This window comes from Pelophylax lessonae (assembly GCF_965119305.1).
Source record: "Pelophylax lessonae genome assembly, chromosome: 2".
In the NCBI taxonomy this organism is placed as follows: domain Eukaryota; kingdom Metazoa; phylum Chordata; class Amphibia; order Anura; family Ranidae; genus Pelophylax; species Pelophylax lessonae.
In genome coordinates this window covers 449,944,688-449,961,686 of record NC_138769.1, presented here as the reverse complement: position 1 = coordinate 449,961,686, position 16,999 = coordinate 449,944,688, and the positions used below count along the sequence as shown (strand labels likewise).

Sequence of the window (16,999 nt, the reverse complement as noted above, 5' to 3'; positions counted from 1 at the left end):
GCTTGTCTTCAACAAACTGTTTGTGGGATTTCTTGTGCATCATCTTTAGAATATAGGCTTCCTTCTGGGACAACAGCCATGCAGACCAATTTGATGCAGTGTGCAACGTATGGTCTGAGCACTGACAGGCTGACCCCCCACCCCTTCAACCTCTGCAGCAATGCTGGCAGCACTCATTCATCTATTTCCCTTAGACAACCTTTGGATATGACGCTGAGCACATGCACTCAACTTCTTTGGTTGACCATGGCGAGGCTTGTTCTGAGTAGAACCTGTCCTGTATGGTCTTGGCCACCGTGCTGCAGCTCAGTTTCAAGGTTTTGACAATCTTCTTATAGCCTAGGCCATCTTTATATAGAGCAACAACTCTTTTTTTCAGATCCTCAGAGAGTTCTTTGCCATGAGGTGCCATGTTGAACTTCCAGTGACCAGTATGAGAGAGTGAGAGCGATTACACCAAATTTAACATTTGCCATTTCCCATGCACACCTGAGACCTTGTAACACTAACAAGTCACATGACACCGAGGAGGGAAAATGGCTAATTGGGCCCAATTTGGACATTTGGACTTAGGGGTGTACTCACTTTTGTTTGATAGCAGTTTAGACATTAATGGCTGTGTGTTGAGTTATTTTGAGGGGACAGCAAATTTACACTGTTATATAAGCAATACAGCGTTGTCACGTGAAAAGATACAATAAAATATTTACAAAAATGTGAGGGGTGTACTCTTGTGAGATATTATATATGAAAAAATAAAAAAATATCATTTTAATATTATTAAAAAAAAAAAAAAAATATATATATATATATATATATATATATATATATATATATATATATATATATATATATATATGTAAAAAACAATCTTCTTTGAATATATATATGTGTGTGAAAAAAAAATTATTTTAATATGTATAAGAAAAATAAAAAAATAAATATTTTTAATATGTATATGAACATTTAAAAAAAAATCTTCTTTTAATATGTATATGAAACATAAAACAAATGAAATTATTCTTTAAATAAGTATGTGAAAACTGTTTCAAAAATTATTTTTTTAATAAATAAAAAAAATAAAATAATATATATAATATATATATATATATATATATATATATATATATATATGATAATATATATTATGTATATGGATAGTAAAAATAAATCTTCTTTTATTATGTATATGAAAAAAAAATATCTTCTTTAATACGTACATGAAAAATAACAGAAAGTTTTTTCTTTTTAAATATGTATATGTAAAATACAAACAATTCTGCTTTTAATATGCATATGAAAAATTAAAAAATATATTTTTAATATGTATATTACAAAAAATATTCTTTTAATAAATATTTTTTTAAAAGTTTTTTTCTTTTAATATGTATACGAAAAATAACAACGTTTTTTTCTTCTAATAAGTATTTGAAATGAAAAAAAAAATTCCTTCTTTTAATAAATATAAATAAATATGTAAATGGGAAAAAAAGTATGAAAAGAAAGAAAAAAATATATATATATATATATATTTATACTGTATATATATATATATATATATATATATATATATATATATATATATATATATATATATGTTTTTTTTCTTTCACTATGTATATGAAAAATACATTTTAAAAAAATTCTTCCATGTGCATGTAAAAAAGAAAAAAAAAACTACTGGCTGCGGGTTTGTAACAACGGTGTTGCATTGTGGCTGTCATAAAATGTAGATGAAGGAATATGGTGGTGCCTGTGGTGGTGTAGTGAGTGGAATGTGGAAGGCTGTACCAGCTGTGCCAGCTGTGCCGCGCTTCACACAACAGACAAAGGCAGCTGATCCTACCTGCCCTGCTCATGACACTTACAGGGGAGGGGCTGTGCAGCTGTCGGGGGCGTGGTGATGATTTCCAGGGGCGGGAGCTGAGCGGGGTTGGTGTTAGGGGCGGGGCGGTGGAGGAGCGCTGCCGTTGAGTGTAGTAGAAGTTATGGACGCTTCTCCTGATCTGTCCCGGCATCTGGTGAGTCAGACTTTGCCCGATCCGCTTTGTGTGTGTGTGTGAGAAGTCAGGAGGGAGGTGGCTGGCAGCCTGGCACACTGCTGTATGTATGTGATTGTGTGCTATGGCACAGCCAGCATTAGTGTACATAGAGGGTGGGGGGATGTGACACACCCAGAATAAATGGACATAGTGGGGGGTAGTGTGGCGATCAGACAACTCCTTCCATACTGTACTGATCACTGTGCTATCCTCCTGATGTACACTTACTACAGAGTGTATGACATTGCTAGTATTGATCACAGTCTGTGATCGATGTCCTCTTCTCATTTCTGATCACCATTGTCCAATCAGTGATCCCAGATTCCCAGCATGGAACTTTCTGCTTCTAGTGTGTCAGATCAGTTAGATGTGGGTGGGATGGAATCTGTATATATGGACTATATCCTGTGGAATGACTGATCCTAGCATTGTCTACAATGGGGCACTCTATGGGCTGCATAATAATGACACTGGATATTGGTTTCCTGTTAGGGTACTTTCACACTGCTCTGTAGCAAAATCGCAGGAAAAACCCAATTTTGCTGTGTTGAGGCTCAGTTCACATCTAGGCGTCCCGGATTACGGGCAGAATCGCTGTGATTCTGCCTGCGATCCCAAATCTATGCAAATCCAGGGATGCACTAGCGATTCCGGGTTACTTCCAATGGCACTCCGATCGCAGGGTGACTTTGCTGCAAATGTCACCCGTTGAATCGCAGTAAGATCGCATAAACAGAATCGCAGGACGGCTGTCGCCCAAAAGAGCTTCTTTCAAATGACAGGAGTCCCGCGATTCTGTTTACACGATTTTACCGCGATTTATCGGGCGACAATCATGGCAAAATCATGCCGCAATCTGGGTGCCATTGGAATTAATGAGGATCGCAAGCGCATCCTGCAATTTGCATCGATTCGGGATCGCGGCGATTCTGTCCACGATCCGGGGTGCCTAAATGTGAACGAAGCCTCAGATGTGTTTATTGTGAATTTCTGGTGCGTTTTCGGGTTGCCTGCACCTTTGATAAAATGGACATGTGTCTCAAACATGCAAAATCCTGGTGCGTTTTTTACCACCATTTTGCTGCGATTTCCATTCATGTCAATGGAAAGCTGCGTATTTGGTGCGGGTTTCAAAACTACACCAAAGATGCAGCATGCAGGACTTTTCAAAACGCACTGCACCATTAATGCAGTGGTGTGAAAAGTCCCATAGGATAAAGGGGCAGTTTACACCACATGCAGTCCAGTGCAATTTTTTTCTGCATCAAAAACGCATGAATGGTAGGTTATATGGTTTCCAATGGCATAGCTCACACCGGTGTGGTTAGTTCCAGGGCGTTCCAGTTCCAGAACATGCACTGGAACGTGGTAAAACGCATCGAAACGCATCAAAAATGCACTGGAACTCGCTAAAAAAAAAAAAAAATGCACTGGAACCCGTTAAAAAACAAAAAAAAAAAAAACAGTTAAAACCGCACATGCAGAAACGCACCCAGAACCTATCTGGGGCACTTTTTTTGTGGTGTAAATTAGCCCTTAAAGGGCGTGGGAAAATGCAGGAAAAACGTATCGGTGTGAAAGGGCCCTTAGGAGAAACTGAAATCACAAAGGAGATTTATTATGATTTGTAGTGACCTTCCTACATTCTAGAGATTTATACACAGAGCTATGTTCAGGATGGTAAGTATGTGTCTGGATCTACAACTGATTGTACAATTCCTAGTTTAGAGCTTTTCTCCTGGCTCATACAGGCCCAGAAGAATGAATGAGCGCCCACAGGGCATTATTATTATTTATTACAGGATTTATATAGAAGGAGCACTTTACATACTGCACATGTACATCTGTCCCTGCCATCAAGAAGCTTCCAATCTAAGATCCCTGTCTCCCATGCCTACATACACATACTAACATCATATTAGACAGGAGCCAATGCCCCTTTGGAGTTTGGAAGGAAATCCAGACAAGAACAGGGAGAACTCTCCAACTCCATGCTGGTAATGTGGGCATTGCACCCACAATTTCTGCAAAGTAGAAGTGCTAACCCCTAAGCCACTGTACACCCCATTAACACCCATCATACCATCAGAACAGAACTAAATAATAAAGTAAACACAACATAGAAATAATAATAATAACAACATAGAAAAGTTTAGTCTGCAGCCCCTTTTATTAGGTTTAAATCATTTTAATTATGAAATTAACTTTAACCTTTAATACAAAACAGAACCACCGTTATAAACGATCATCTTGTAAAACAATCCATTAAGTTTAACCCCTTCATACCGATGGGACGCAAATAAGCGGCTTTGGCTTGAAGGGGTTGTACCGGGGTGATGCCTGCAGGTAGATCACCCGGTACCAATTTTTAGAGCCGATGGTCGGCTTTCTTGTAATAACAACTGATGTGGCTGAGCAGCATCGTAACATCATCTTTCATATTATACAAAATATTTGTGCTAACTTTACTGTTTTTTTTTTTTTTTTCTTTTTAATTCATGAAAATGTATTTCTTTATTTCTTCCAAAACCATTGCATTTGAAAGACTGCTTCACAGATACAATGTGTAAAATATTGCAACGATCACCATTTTATTCTCTGGGATCTCTGCAAAATTATATGTATATATGTATGTGTGTGTGTATGTGTATATATATATATATATATATATATATATATATATATATATATATAAAATATTTGGGAGTTGCATGTAATTTTCTAGCAAAAAATACAGATTTTAACTTTTAAGCAACAAATGTCAGAGAAAGGCATGAAGCGATTAAAATATAAAGGGCAAAATATTTGTGTATAGATATTAAAAAGCATTATCAATTCCTTTTTTTCCCTTTTTATAAGTGATCACATTCCCTCTGTTCTCAACTGCGTAAGAGCTTGGGGGGAGGAGCAGCAACAGTACACAGCTTCCCAGTGAATGGCTGTGCAGAGGAGGCACTGTCAGAACAAGTCTGGTCGTTGTTGGAAAGCAGGCTGAGTTCCTAGCACCGCTAGAGAACTGATCATGCTGTGCTCTCCTGCTTAGCGTGGTCAGTTTTTAATAGGAAAGCAGAGGGACTGGCAGGAACAGCAGGGATTTCACACAAAGGAAGCGATACAAAGCGAAAAGGATACTTTCTCATACAAGTACATGGTATAGCGGGCACATATCAGGAATATGAAATGTTGGGCTAACTAATGCCACGTACATACTCATCAATTATTGGCCGGGAATTTTTGGCCAGCGTCCAATCGGCCCGATTTTCGGCTTGTTAGTATGATGCTTTTGACAACCGACTCCGACTTTTCGGCCAAATAAAATCTGGTGTGCAGGCTATAAAATTTTTGTTGGCCGTCCAACACAACGGCCGATTTTCCGTCAGTCAGTACAGATTTCGGCAGACAAAAATCTGATGAGCAGGACTGGGCATGCTCAGAGAAGAAAAAACACAAAGAAAGTAAACCAGAACAGAACATCACTTCTGAAGTAGATTTTTGTTGGGCGAGAAAATTCGTGTGCAGTCTAGGCACATTCCAACCAACAAAACACAACTCTGGACAAAAGTCGGACGATCGGTCGGCCGATAATCGTTGCGTGTGTACGAGGCAAAACTCCTAAAAAACATTACCAGACCAACATGCTTAGTCACTAAGAGTCAGGCAGCGATACGGTATCTTATACCAACCTATAGCAGTTTAGCAACCACTGTCCACCTACAACATGGACGACACTACCCAAAAGTCAGGTTACCAACCTGGCCCCACCACACCACTATGACCTAAACAATCATTCTTTTCAATCCAGCATTGAAAAGGCAATATCTCCTAAATTTCTGAAATTATAAAGAGGGGCACGCTTTAGCACAAAGTAAGCAGCAATGGACACTTCCTGGTTACACAGACCTCAAAGATCGAATATGCAGAAAATGATTGGCTGAACACCACAAGACTTTTTTTTTTTTTTCTTCTTACCTCTACTTTTTCTTTGTATTGGCTTTTCAAAAATAACAAATGCAGTAATATTGAGGGTGGATAAAAAAAAGTTTAGTGCATCTTTAACACTTTTGGTAGTAAAATAGTACATTTTGTATAGAGATGTACACATCAGACCAAAAAGAGGGGTGTTCTGCCGAAAACTCCAACTTGCTGAGAACTCCAACAACGTTACTTCCGGAGAGTGTACACCAGGAATAATTGGCGATTTCCACCACTTGGTGTTTTCCCAGAACACTGGTACCCTTTACACTCCGGTAGATGCTATAATTAGCGCAGATTGTTAGTGCGCCCACTAGTTGTCGGTTACTAGCAGGCGAACTGACTAAATATAGCATCTATCGGAGTGTAAAGGCTGCCGGTGTTCTGTGAAAACACCAAGTGGTTGAAATCTCCAAGTACGCTCAGCGGAAATGTTGTTGGAGTTTTCGGCAGAACAGAGGCAACTGAGGATGCAGGAGGGACAAGAGGGCCAGTTGGGAGATATGCCAATATTGCTAAAGTGACCTCTGATGGAACTCCAGTTCACAATAAGAGAAGTCACCAATACGGAGTATACAGATCAGCATATCAATTGATTCACAATTTTACCATGAACTGAAGCCCAGGCCACTTACTTTTATTTATTTATTTATTCTTTTTTTTAGGCCATTTACTTTTTATTATAATACAGGATTTCTAAAGCACCGACAGTTTATACAGCACTTTACAACATGAGGGTAGACAGTACAATTACAATACACTTTAAATACAGTAGGAATCAGAAGGCCCTGCTCATTAGAGCTTACAATCTATGAGACTTGCAGACACAACCAATTACCATTTCATTTAGAAGGTCTACAACTACAAGTGTGAATCCACCCAAATCATTACTTCTATGTGGACAGCTCACACTTGCAACAAATGGGGAAAGTGATCAGCCAGCCATTCCAAATCCATACCTGATATACCCTGCAAGAGAATTGGAATTTTACCAGGATGAAAAATAAAATCCCTGCCCCTGAAAACATATGAATGGCCGACTATTTATACTATTTTTTTTTTTCTAATATTACTAAAAGGAGGGGGTGTGCGTAATAAACGCAAAGAGCAGGACGCCCATCTACCCAAACGCTAAATGCAGGACTGATGCTCTCCCAATGTAGCGGCTGCATATCCTGCACCATCAACACATTTAAGGACAAATTTAAAATAAAATTGTAAAGTAGAAGAACAGAGTAATTCCATAGTAGTAGTGCTATTACATGACATGTTGAATGCAATTGTGATCCAATAGCAGCAGCATGTACACATAGTCCTTTTAGGAACTGCTTAACCAAAAGCAAGAATTATATGAAAAGGCATTGTGTGTCTTTTCTAAAAAGGAAACTTGCTAACAGTTTTGATGAATGAATGTGGAAACAACCACTTTTATACATTTCATGTAAAGGCCAAAAGAGTTCTGCAGAGTCCTCAAAAGAAGAAATAACCAGTGGCGTACATAACGCTGATTGTTTAAAGCAGGGGTGTCTAAACTTTCTAAACAAAGGGCCAGTTTACTACCCTTAGGACTTTAAAGGGGCCGGACTGTTACCAGTGGGAGCAGAAAATGTCCCATTACCTGGCGTCTGTAACAATGCCCCATCAGTGTATCAGTGGTAGGTAAAGTACCCTATCGTTGGTGTCCATGGGAGGAATAGTTCCTCATGTTTGGTGTCAAAGGGAAGAATAGTCCCCCATCTTTGGTTTCAGTGGGAGGAATAGTCCCCTAATGTTTGTGTCTGTGGGAGGAGTGGCGCCCCATCGTTGGTGTCTGTGGGAGGATTGGCACCCCATCGTTGGTGTCTGTGGGAGGAGTGGCGCCCCATCGTTGGTGTCTGTGGGAGGAGTGGCGCCCCATCGTTGGTGTCTGTGGGAGGAGTGGCGCCCCATCGTTGGTGTCTGTGGGAGGAGTGGCGCCCCATCGTTGGTGTCTGTGGGAGGAGTGGCGCCCCATCGTTGGTGTCTGTGGGAGGAGTGGCGCCCCATCGTTGGTGTCTGTGGGAGGAGTGGCGCCCCATCGTTGGTGTCTGTGGGAGGAGTGGCGCCCCATCGTTGGTGTCTGTGGGAGGAGTGGCGCCCCATCGTTGGTGTCTGTGGGAGGAGTGGCGCCCCATCGTTGGTGTCTGTGGGAGGAGTGGCGCCCCATCGTTGGTGTCTGTGGGAGGAGTGGCGCCCCATCGTTGGTGTCTGTGGGAGGAGTGGCGCCCCATCGTTGGTGTCTGTGGGAGGAGTGGCGCCCCATCGTTGGTGTCTGTGGGAGGAGTGGCGCCCCATCGTTGGTGTCTGTGGGAGGAGTGGCGCCCCATCGTTGGTGTCTGTGGGAGGAGTGGCGCCCCATCGTTGGTGTCTGTGGGAGGAGTGGCGCCCCATCGTTGGTGTCTGTGGGAGGAGTGGCGCCCCATCGTTGGTGTCTGTGGGAGGAGTGGCGCCCCATCGTTGGTGTCTGTGGGAGGAGTGGCGCCCCATCGTTGGTGTCTGTGGGAGGAGTGGCGCCCCATCGTTGGTGTCTGTGGGAGGAGTGGCGCCCCATCGTTGGTGTCTGTGGGAGGAGTGGCGCCCCATCGTTGGTGTCTGTGGGAGGAGTGGCGCCCCATCGTTGGTGTCTGTGGGAGGAGTGGCGCCCCATCGTTGGTGTCTGTGGGAGGAGTGGCGCCCCATCGTTGGGGTCTGAGGGAGGAGTGGCGCCCCATCGTTGGAGTCAGTCGGAAGAATAGTGCCCCATCTTTGGTGTCAGTGGGAGAAGTGGTCCCTCTTTAATGGTGTCAGTGGGTGGAATAATGTCCCATCGTTGGAATCAGTGGGAGGAATTATGCCCTTTTGTTAATGTCCATCACAGCAGATCACATGACAGTTGTACACAATGGATGGCTTCAATTCATGCATTTCATTGTGTACTATTGTGTTGATCTCTGTGATTGGTCTTAATGATCACATGGTACAGCCTATCTGTACCATGTGCTTAACTAAGGCCAGTAAACACTGAACGCATAGTTTTTGTTCAGAAAAAAAATGATTGCTTAAAACAGTGAAAATTCACTGTTACAAGCAAAAAAAAAAAAAAGAAAATCCTTTTTAGTGTGGTAACACTGTATTGCTCTCGTCATAGTATGTTAAAAAAAAATGTAGTGAAGAAATATTTTTTTTTTTTAAATTAAAAAAATTATTATTTTTTAAATACTGTCACCAGTCAGTGTACATGATCACCGCCACACCAGTTATATGATGATGTTGTACTGCACTGATGACAGTATGTAGAAAAAAAAATGTGATATTTACTTTATTTTTTAATATCTACATTTTCCAAAAAATTGTGACAAAAATTTACAACTTCAAAAATCTCGCCATGCCTCTTACTACATACCTTGGACTGTCTACTTTCCAAAAAGGCATACTTTGGGGATATTTTTACTGTTCTGGCATTTTCAGGCCTCAAGAAATGAGATAGGATGTCAGTACATCAGGATTAATCAATTATCAGATATACAGCGGGTATAGAAAGAATCGCCCTCCTTCAAAATAATTAAATTTTGTTGCTTTGCAGCCTAAAATGAAGACAGACCCAGTTTTTGTTTTATCCAGATGTATTTACTAGTGCAACTTATAACGCCAACATGTAACAATTAAAAAAATAAAAAACAAAATGACTTATTTGGAAAAGGGATCACCCCCCTTGTGTCAGTATGTTGTCGAACCACCTTTTGCTTTAATTGCAGCCTTTAGTCTGTTGGGATATGTCTCTAATTTGCACATGTAGACTTTGCAATATTTGCCCACTCTTCTTTGCAGAACTGCTCAAGTTCAGTTAAATTTGATGGTGACCAATTGTGGACTGCAGTCTTCAATTCATTTGACAGATTTTCAATGGGGTTTAAAGAAGTTCCAGCCTGAGGAAAAAAAATGAAGTCAGCAGCTCCAAATACCAAAGACTTTTAAGGACACTTGCCTGTCCAGGGATCCTGCAATGTTGGCACCCCAAGCTGATCCGTCCATTGGCTCCAGTTGCAAGTGCCGTCATCTTCACTAAGGGAAACGGGAAGGGACCTGTGTATCTCCCAGAAGGCAGAGGGAGGAAAGAGGAGGGGCCAGAAATCACGTAGATCGATGCACAATGTTTGCGGCAGTCTTAGGGAGAAGTGGGAGTGGGTACCTGATTTTGACCGATATCCACTCCCACCTCCCCCCCAAAAATGGTGCCAAATGTGGCAGCGGAGGGGGGGAGGAGGAAGCAAACAAGCAGAACTTCCCCTTTTAGATGGAGCTCCGCTTAAAGTCTGGGCTCTGACTAGGCCATGCAAGGACATTAACTTTTTTTATCCTTCAACCACTGTTTAGTAATTTTTGCTGTGTGCTTTTGGTCATTGTCATGTTGGAAGGTAAACCTTCTTCCTATTGACAACTTTCCGGCAGGGGTCAGCAGATTTTCCTCAAGAATTTGATGGTATTTTGCCCCATCCATTTTTCCTTCTATCCTGACTGACAAGTGCTCCAGTCCCTGCTGCAGAGAAACACCCCCCATACCAGGATATTGCCACCTCCATAATTTACTATAGGCATGGTGTTATTTGGATGGTGAGCTGTGTTGGATTTTAACCACACATATCATTTGGTTTGAGGCCAAATAATTTAAATTTTAGTCTCATCTGTTTCATATCAATGACTTACCATGTCTTGTTCTGCACCAGGTTTCTTTTTGGAAGCAGCCATTTTGATAGAGGCAGGCCAATGCTTCCTAATGTCAGAGCCTCCAGGAAGGATAATAGGGGGCAACACAGTACTGACATCACCAAATTTCTTGATTAGTAGTCATAAACAGCTGAGGCTGTAGGCCAGGGGGCTTCTAGCTTTCTAAACTAAGGGCCAGTTTACGGTCCTTCAGACTTTGGGGGGCCAGACTGTGGCCATTGGGAGCAGACATTGTTCTGGCATCAGTGGGGGAAAAAGTGCCCCATTGCTGGTGTCAGTGGGAGAAAAAGTGCCCCATTGCTGGTGTCAGTGGGAGAAATAGTGCCCCATTGCTGGTGTCGGTGGGAGGAATAGTGCCCCATTGCTGGTGTCAGTGGGAGAAATAGTGCCCCATTGCTAGTGTCGGTGGCAGGAATAGGGCCCCATTGCTGGTGTCGGTGGGAGGAATAGGGCCCCATTGCTGGTGTCGGTGGGAGGAATAGGGCCCCATTGCTGGTGTATCGGTGGGAGGAATAGCGCCCCATTGCTGGTGTCGGTGGGAGGAATAGCGCCCCATTGCTGGTGTCGGTGGGAGGAATAGCGCCCCATTGCTGGTGTCGGTGGGAGGAATAGGGCCCTATTGCTGGTGTCGGTGGGAGAAATAGTGCCCCATTGCTGGTGTCGGTGGGAGGAATAGTGCCCCATTGCTGGTGTCGGTGGGAGGAATAGGGCCCCATTGCTGGTGTCGGTGGGAGGAATAGCGCCCCATTGCTGGTGTCGGTGGGAGGAATAGCGCCCCATTGCTGGTGTCGGTGGGAGGAATAGCGCCCCATTGCTGGTGTCGGTGGGAGGAATAGCGCCCCATTGCTGGTGTCGGTGGGAGGAATAGGGCCCCATTGCTGGTGTCGGTGGGAGGAATAGCGCCCCATTGCTGGTGTCGGTGGGAGGAATAGCGCCCCATTGCTGGTGTCAGTGGGAGGAATAGGGCCCCATTGCTGGTGTCGGTGGGAGAAATAGGGCCCCATTGCTGGTGTCGGTGGGAGAAATAGTGCCCCATTGCTGGTGTCGGTGGGAGGAATAGTGCCCCATTGCTGGTGTCGGTGGGAGGAATAGTGCCCCATTGCTGGTGTCGGTGGGAGGAATAGTGCCCCATTGCTGGTGTCGGTGGGAGGAATAGTGCCCCATTGCTGGTGTCGGTGGGAGGAATAGTGCCCCATTGCTGGTGTCGGTGGGAGGAATAGTGCCCCATTGCTGGTGTCGGTGGGAGGAATAGTGCCCCATTGCTGGTGTCGGTGGGAGGAATAGTGCCCCATTGCTGGTGTCGGTGGGAGGAATAGGGCCCCATTGCTGGTGTCGGTGGGAGGAATAGGGCCCCATTGCTGGTGTCGGTGGGAGGAATAGCGCCCCATTGCTGGTGTCGGTGGGAGGAATAGCGCCCCATTGCTGGTGTCGGTGGGAGGAATAGCGCCCCATTGCTGGTGTCGGTGGGAGGAATAGCGCCCCATTGCTGGTGTCGGTGGGAGGAATAGCGCCCCATTGCTGGTGTCCGTGGGAGAAGAAGTGCCCCATTGCTGGTTTCAGTGGAAGAAGTTGTGTCTTGTATCAGTAGGAGTGCCCCAAGGGCCAGATAAAGTCAGACAAAGGGCCGCATCAAGGAGGTCATAATCGAACGTAGGGCTATGGCCCTTTGAAGAGTGATCTGCAGTTGATCACTTTTCATAGGCCATTTGACAGGCAGTGTGGCCTGTTTTAACCCCTTAAAGTCCACACTACATCACCACAACTATGTGGATTGCACAAGGTTGTGGGGTAGTTATGCCCCAGTTACAGTGACAGGGGGGTGGATAATTTTTGCTGCAATGCAAAGCATCAGAGCTGTGAAGGTTGGGGGGGGGGGTGCTCTCAACCACCACTCTTTTACTTTTTGGTACACTTTCCTTACTAGTGTACCCCCCTCCTCCCACTGACTGATCTAGACTGCCAGTGGCTGCTCCATCCCCTCCCCCCGCCATCTCTTCTGCCACTCCTTTCAGGTTATTCGTACTTCTGGGCATGCTTCACATAGTGTACACAAAAAATGCTAGGAGGAAGAAGATGCCGTTTTTGGCAGAAGTGACTTTGCATGTCTCCTGCCAAAAAAAAAATCGACTTTTCTAACAGGTTTTGACATTTTGGAAGTGTAGTTCTGCCATGTGTTTTTGCAGTTATCGCAGCTGCTTTGTTGCCTGTGCCCCTTCTACATTGCCGCTAAACAGAGAATGCCATAAAGAAGTGTGGTGATAAAAGTCACACCCAGCATGCAGCTTCTAGGCAGACACTGCCCGCTCTGTCTTCCCTAGCCCTGGGCTTTTCCTTCTTCATTCATTGTGTTTTGTGAGTACATAACTAAGCACTTACACAACCAGAAGAAATGAAGGGAAAGGCTGCACCCAATACTGCTTTTGTATTCACACTACTTTCCTATCTGTATACAGCTGGAAATGGCTACCCGCTCACTGCTGACTGCTAATTACACTTCAATACTGGGCACTTTACCCCCTTCCTGCCCAGGCCAATTTTCAGCTTTCAGCACTCTCACACTTTGAATGACAATTGCTCAGTCATGCAGCACTGTACCCAAATTACGTTTATTTCATTTTTTTTCACACAAATAGAGCTTTCTTCTGGTCATATTTAATCACCACTGGGGTTTTTATTTTTTACTAAAAAAAGACAGAAAATCTTGAAAAAACAAAACGTTTTTCTTAATTTTTGTCAGTAAATTTTGTAAATAAGTAATTTTTCTCCTTCACTGATGTGTGCTGATGAGGCGGCACTAATATACCACACTGATAGGCACTGATGGGCAGCACAGATGAGCAGGCACTGGTGGGCACTGATTGGTGTCACTGGTGGGCATTGTTTGATGTTTTTGCTTTACTGTAAACAGGGCACTAATGATCAGTGCCCTGATTACTTGTTCTGGACTCCCCTTTGAGGAGGAGCCGCTGATCGGCTCTCCTCGCCACACACCCTGACAGTGTGAGGCGAGGAGCGCCGATAAACGGCACTTCCGCATTTACATGTGACCGGCTGTGATTGGACAAAGCCAATCACATGGGTAAAGAGCCACGTCATTACCTAGGTACACAGTGCAGCTGCACGAGAGCGTCTGTTCTGGGGCGCCGCCATATGACGTCCTCCCAGAACAAGAGCCGCACCGCAGTCATTTGATGGTGGGCAGGCAGCAAGCAGGGCCGGTGCTAGACTATTTTACGCCCTAGGCAAGACCAGCTACCTGCGCGCCCCCCCGCCCCCAAAAAACATAAAAAGGGAAGGGGTTAAAAACTCCTCATACCCAGTGACCCTGATCTGATGGCTCCTCTATGTTATGCTGTCATACCCAGTGACCCCCATATTCCTCCATGTCACACCTGGGGACCCTAATGTCCCTCTATGCCACACCAAGGGACCCCGATGATCCTTCATGTCACACCAGGGGCACCTGATGTTCCTCCATTTCATACCCAGAGACCCTGATGTTTTTCCATGTCACACCTGGGGACCCTGATGTTCCTCCATGTCACACCTAGGGACCTCAGTCCCCATGGCACACCCAGGGACCCCAATTCCTCATTGCACACCTGGTGACCCCGAAACCCTGTTACACCCGATGACCCCTCTCCCCCATGTCACACCTGTTGACCCTGATTCCCTTTTACACCAGGGAACCTCCATGTCACACCCAGGGACCCTGATCCCCTGTTCTAGGGACACTCACTGGGCGGTATGAAGAGAGTGGCCCACACTCTGCCCTCCTTCACCGTGATCCTGCTGATTCCTTCTTCTAGGATGCTCCTCTTCTGGACCACAGTGCTCACCACAGCTCCAACCGGCTCCTGGGGAAGGGAGAAGCAGCAGTCCGAGAACTCCGCATGTCCCTAATCCCAAACCTCCTCAGACCATTCCGGTGCCTCGTTGTTTCTGCTCCAGTAAAGGTGCCACCCTCCAGTGCCAAGCTTGGGGTCAGGTTCAGCTCTCCTCTGCTCCCTGCTTAATACCTACCCAGGGAAATAAACGGCTGCCCACCAGCTCAGTGCAGAGAGTCACTTCCTGCCCAGGGTTTACACCATTCAGCTCCAGCCAAAGAGGATTATCATGCAGGCAGCACTCCTGTGGGCTCCCTTCCTGCCTCTTGCCCCCCCCCCCCCCAACAGTGGTGGAAAGCCAGGGCCTGGTAGTTCAGCCACTGCCCCAGACACCTGGCATCTTCCTCTGTCCATTCTTCCTCCCCCCACTGCCGCCCCATCCCCTCAGCTCACAAGGATCATTCATGATGGACAGAGAGTGCCAACTCATGGCTGTGCCCCTAGGTTGCAATGCGCCCTAGGCGGCTGCCTAGTTTGCCGGAAGCGCCGGCCCTGGCAGCAAGTAGTTAAACCTTTTGTAATATGACCGTGTTTTTTAAAGTGGTTGTAAACCTCAAACATGAAACCTGAACAAAGCATATCCTTCTATAGTGTGTACTTGTCTCATTTAAAGGGATTGTAAAGGCAGAAGGTTTTTTTTATCCTAATGCATTCTATGAATCAAGATAAAAAGCCTTCTGTGGAGGGGGACTGAGGGGGCAGCAGCCCCCCTCAGTCCCCCTAACACTTACCTAAGCTCATCTTTATTCAAATATGTTGTAGGAATGTCTCGGCTGGCCGGGACTCCCCTCCTCCTCCCCTGTCTAATGAGAATAGAAAGGGGGCAGGGCCAGGCCGCAGCTCCATGTCTGAATGGACACACGGAGCTGTAACTCGGCTTAGGTGTCCCCATTGCAAGCTGCTTGCTGTGGGGGCACCCAACAGGAGGGAGGGGCCAGAAGAGCCAAAAGTGCCAAATCCTGCTTCAAAAGTAACTCATGTTGCTTTTTGGAGTGTCCGGCATCAAGCTTCAGGTGCCTGAGCGCTCATAAGTGAATGGCCACTATTTGATGACACGCAACTTTGTTTGTTACATCTATTCAAAGTACAGAAATTACACAATCTCTCAGCGCTGAGGACCTGAAGTTGCATCAGTGAGGAGAGCTTTGATTGGAGAGAAGGGATACACCCCCTCCACACAGCACACAGGAACAGAGCTGAGGCTGTCAATTAGCTGGAGATCCCTCCCCTGTCACCTATTTTCTCTTGGTGTCAGGAAAGCTTGTTGGAAGTGACTTATACGGATTGCAGAGGAACAAGGCAGCAGACAGCGATGACACATAGTGCTCTTAAAGTGAATGTAAAGTCGTTTTTTTTTTTTTTAATTAAAATAAAAAACATGTCACATAAACACTGGTTAGGCACACATTTAACTCTTTGATCGCACTAGATGTGAACTCCTTCCCAGCCAGTGTCCTTAGTATAGTGACTCACTGTATGTATAGTATAATCATTGCTGTATTAGTGTCACTGGTCCCCACAAAGTGTAAAGTGACACTAAAGTGTAATTTAGCGTCAGACTAACACAGTCCCGCTATAAGTCGCTGATCACTGCCATTATTAGTATAAAAATTCCAGTATACAGTGGATAAAAAAGTCTACACACCCCTGTTAAAATGTTGGGTTTCTGTCATGTAAAAAAATGAGACAAAGATAAATAATTTCAGAACTTTTTCCACCTTTAATGTGACCTATGAACTGTACAACTCAGTTGAACAACAAACTGAAATCTTTTAGGTGGAGGGAAGTAAAAATAAAAAACTAAAATAATATGGTTGCATAAGTGTGCACACCCCTAAACGAATACTTTGTTGGAGCACCTTTTGATTTTATTACAGCACTCAGTTTTTTGGGTATGAGTCTATCAGCATGGCACATCTTGACTTGGAAATATTTGCCCACTCTTCTTTGCAAAAACACTCCAAATCTGTCAGATTGCGGGGGTATCTCCTGTGCTCAGCCCTCTTCAGATCACCCCACAGATTTTCAATCAGATTCAGGTCTGGGCTCTGGCTGGGCCATTCCAAAACTTTAACCTTCTTCTGGTGAAGTCATTCCTTTGTTGATTTGGATGTATGCTTTGGGTCGTTGTCAATGCTGAAAGATGAACTTCCTCTTCATGTTCAGCTTTCTAGCAGAAGCCTGAAGGTTTTGTGCCAATATTGACTGGTATTTGGAACTGTTCATAATTCCCTCTACCTTGACTAAGGCCCCTGTTCCAGCTGAAGAAAAACAGCCCCAAAGTATAATACTGCCACCACCATGCTTCACTGTGGGTATGGTGTTCTTTTGGTGATGTGCAGTGTGGTTTTTGTGCCAAACATATATTTTGGAATT

General features: G+C 44.6%; 1 protein-coding gene across 2 annotated transcripts in view; it reads left to right on the top strand.

Moving 5' to 3' along the window:
• The first annotated feature begins 1,913 nt into the window (after positions 1-1,913).
• Positions 1,914-16,999, top strand: part of LOC309545604 (septin-10-like) — a 132,717-nt gene continuing 117,631 nt past the window's right edge. For both annotated transcript variants that reach the window (XM_082244846.1, XM_082244845.1), the window contains exon 1: positions 1,914-2,021. In XM_082244846.1, the coding sequence (XP_082100972.1) occupies positions 1,989-2,021 (33 nt within the window). In that variant the 5' untranslated portion in view covers positions 1,914-1,988. The remainder of the gene's footprint in view (positions 2,022-16,999) is intronic.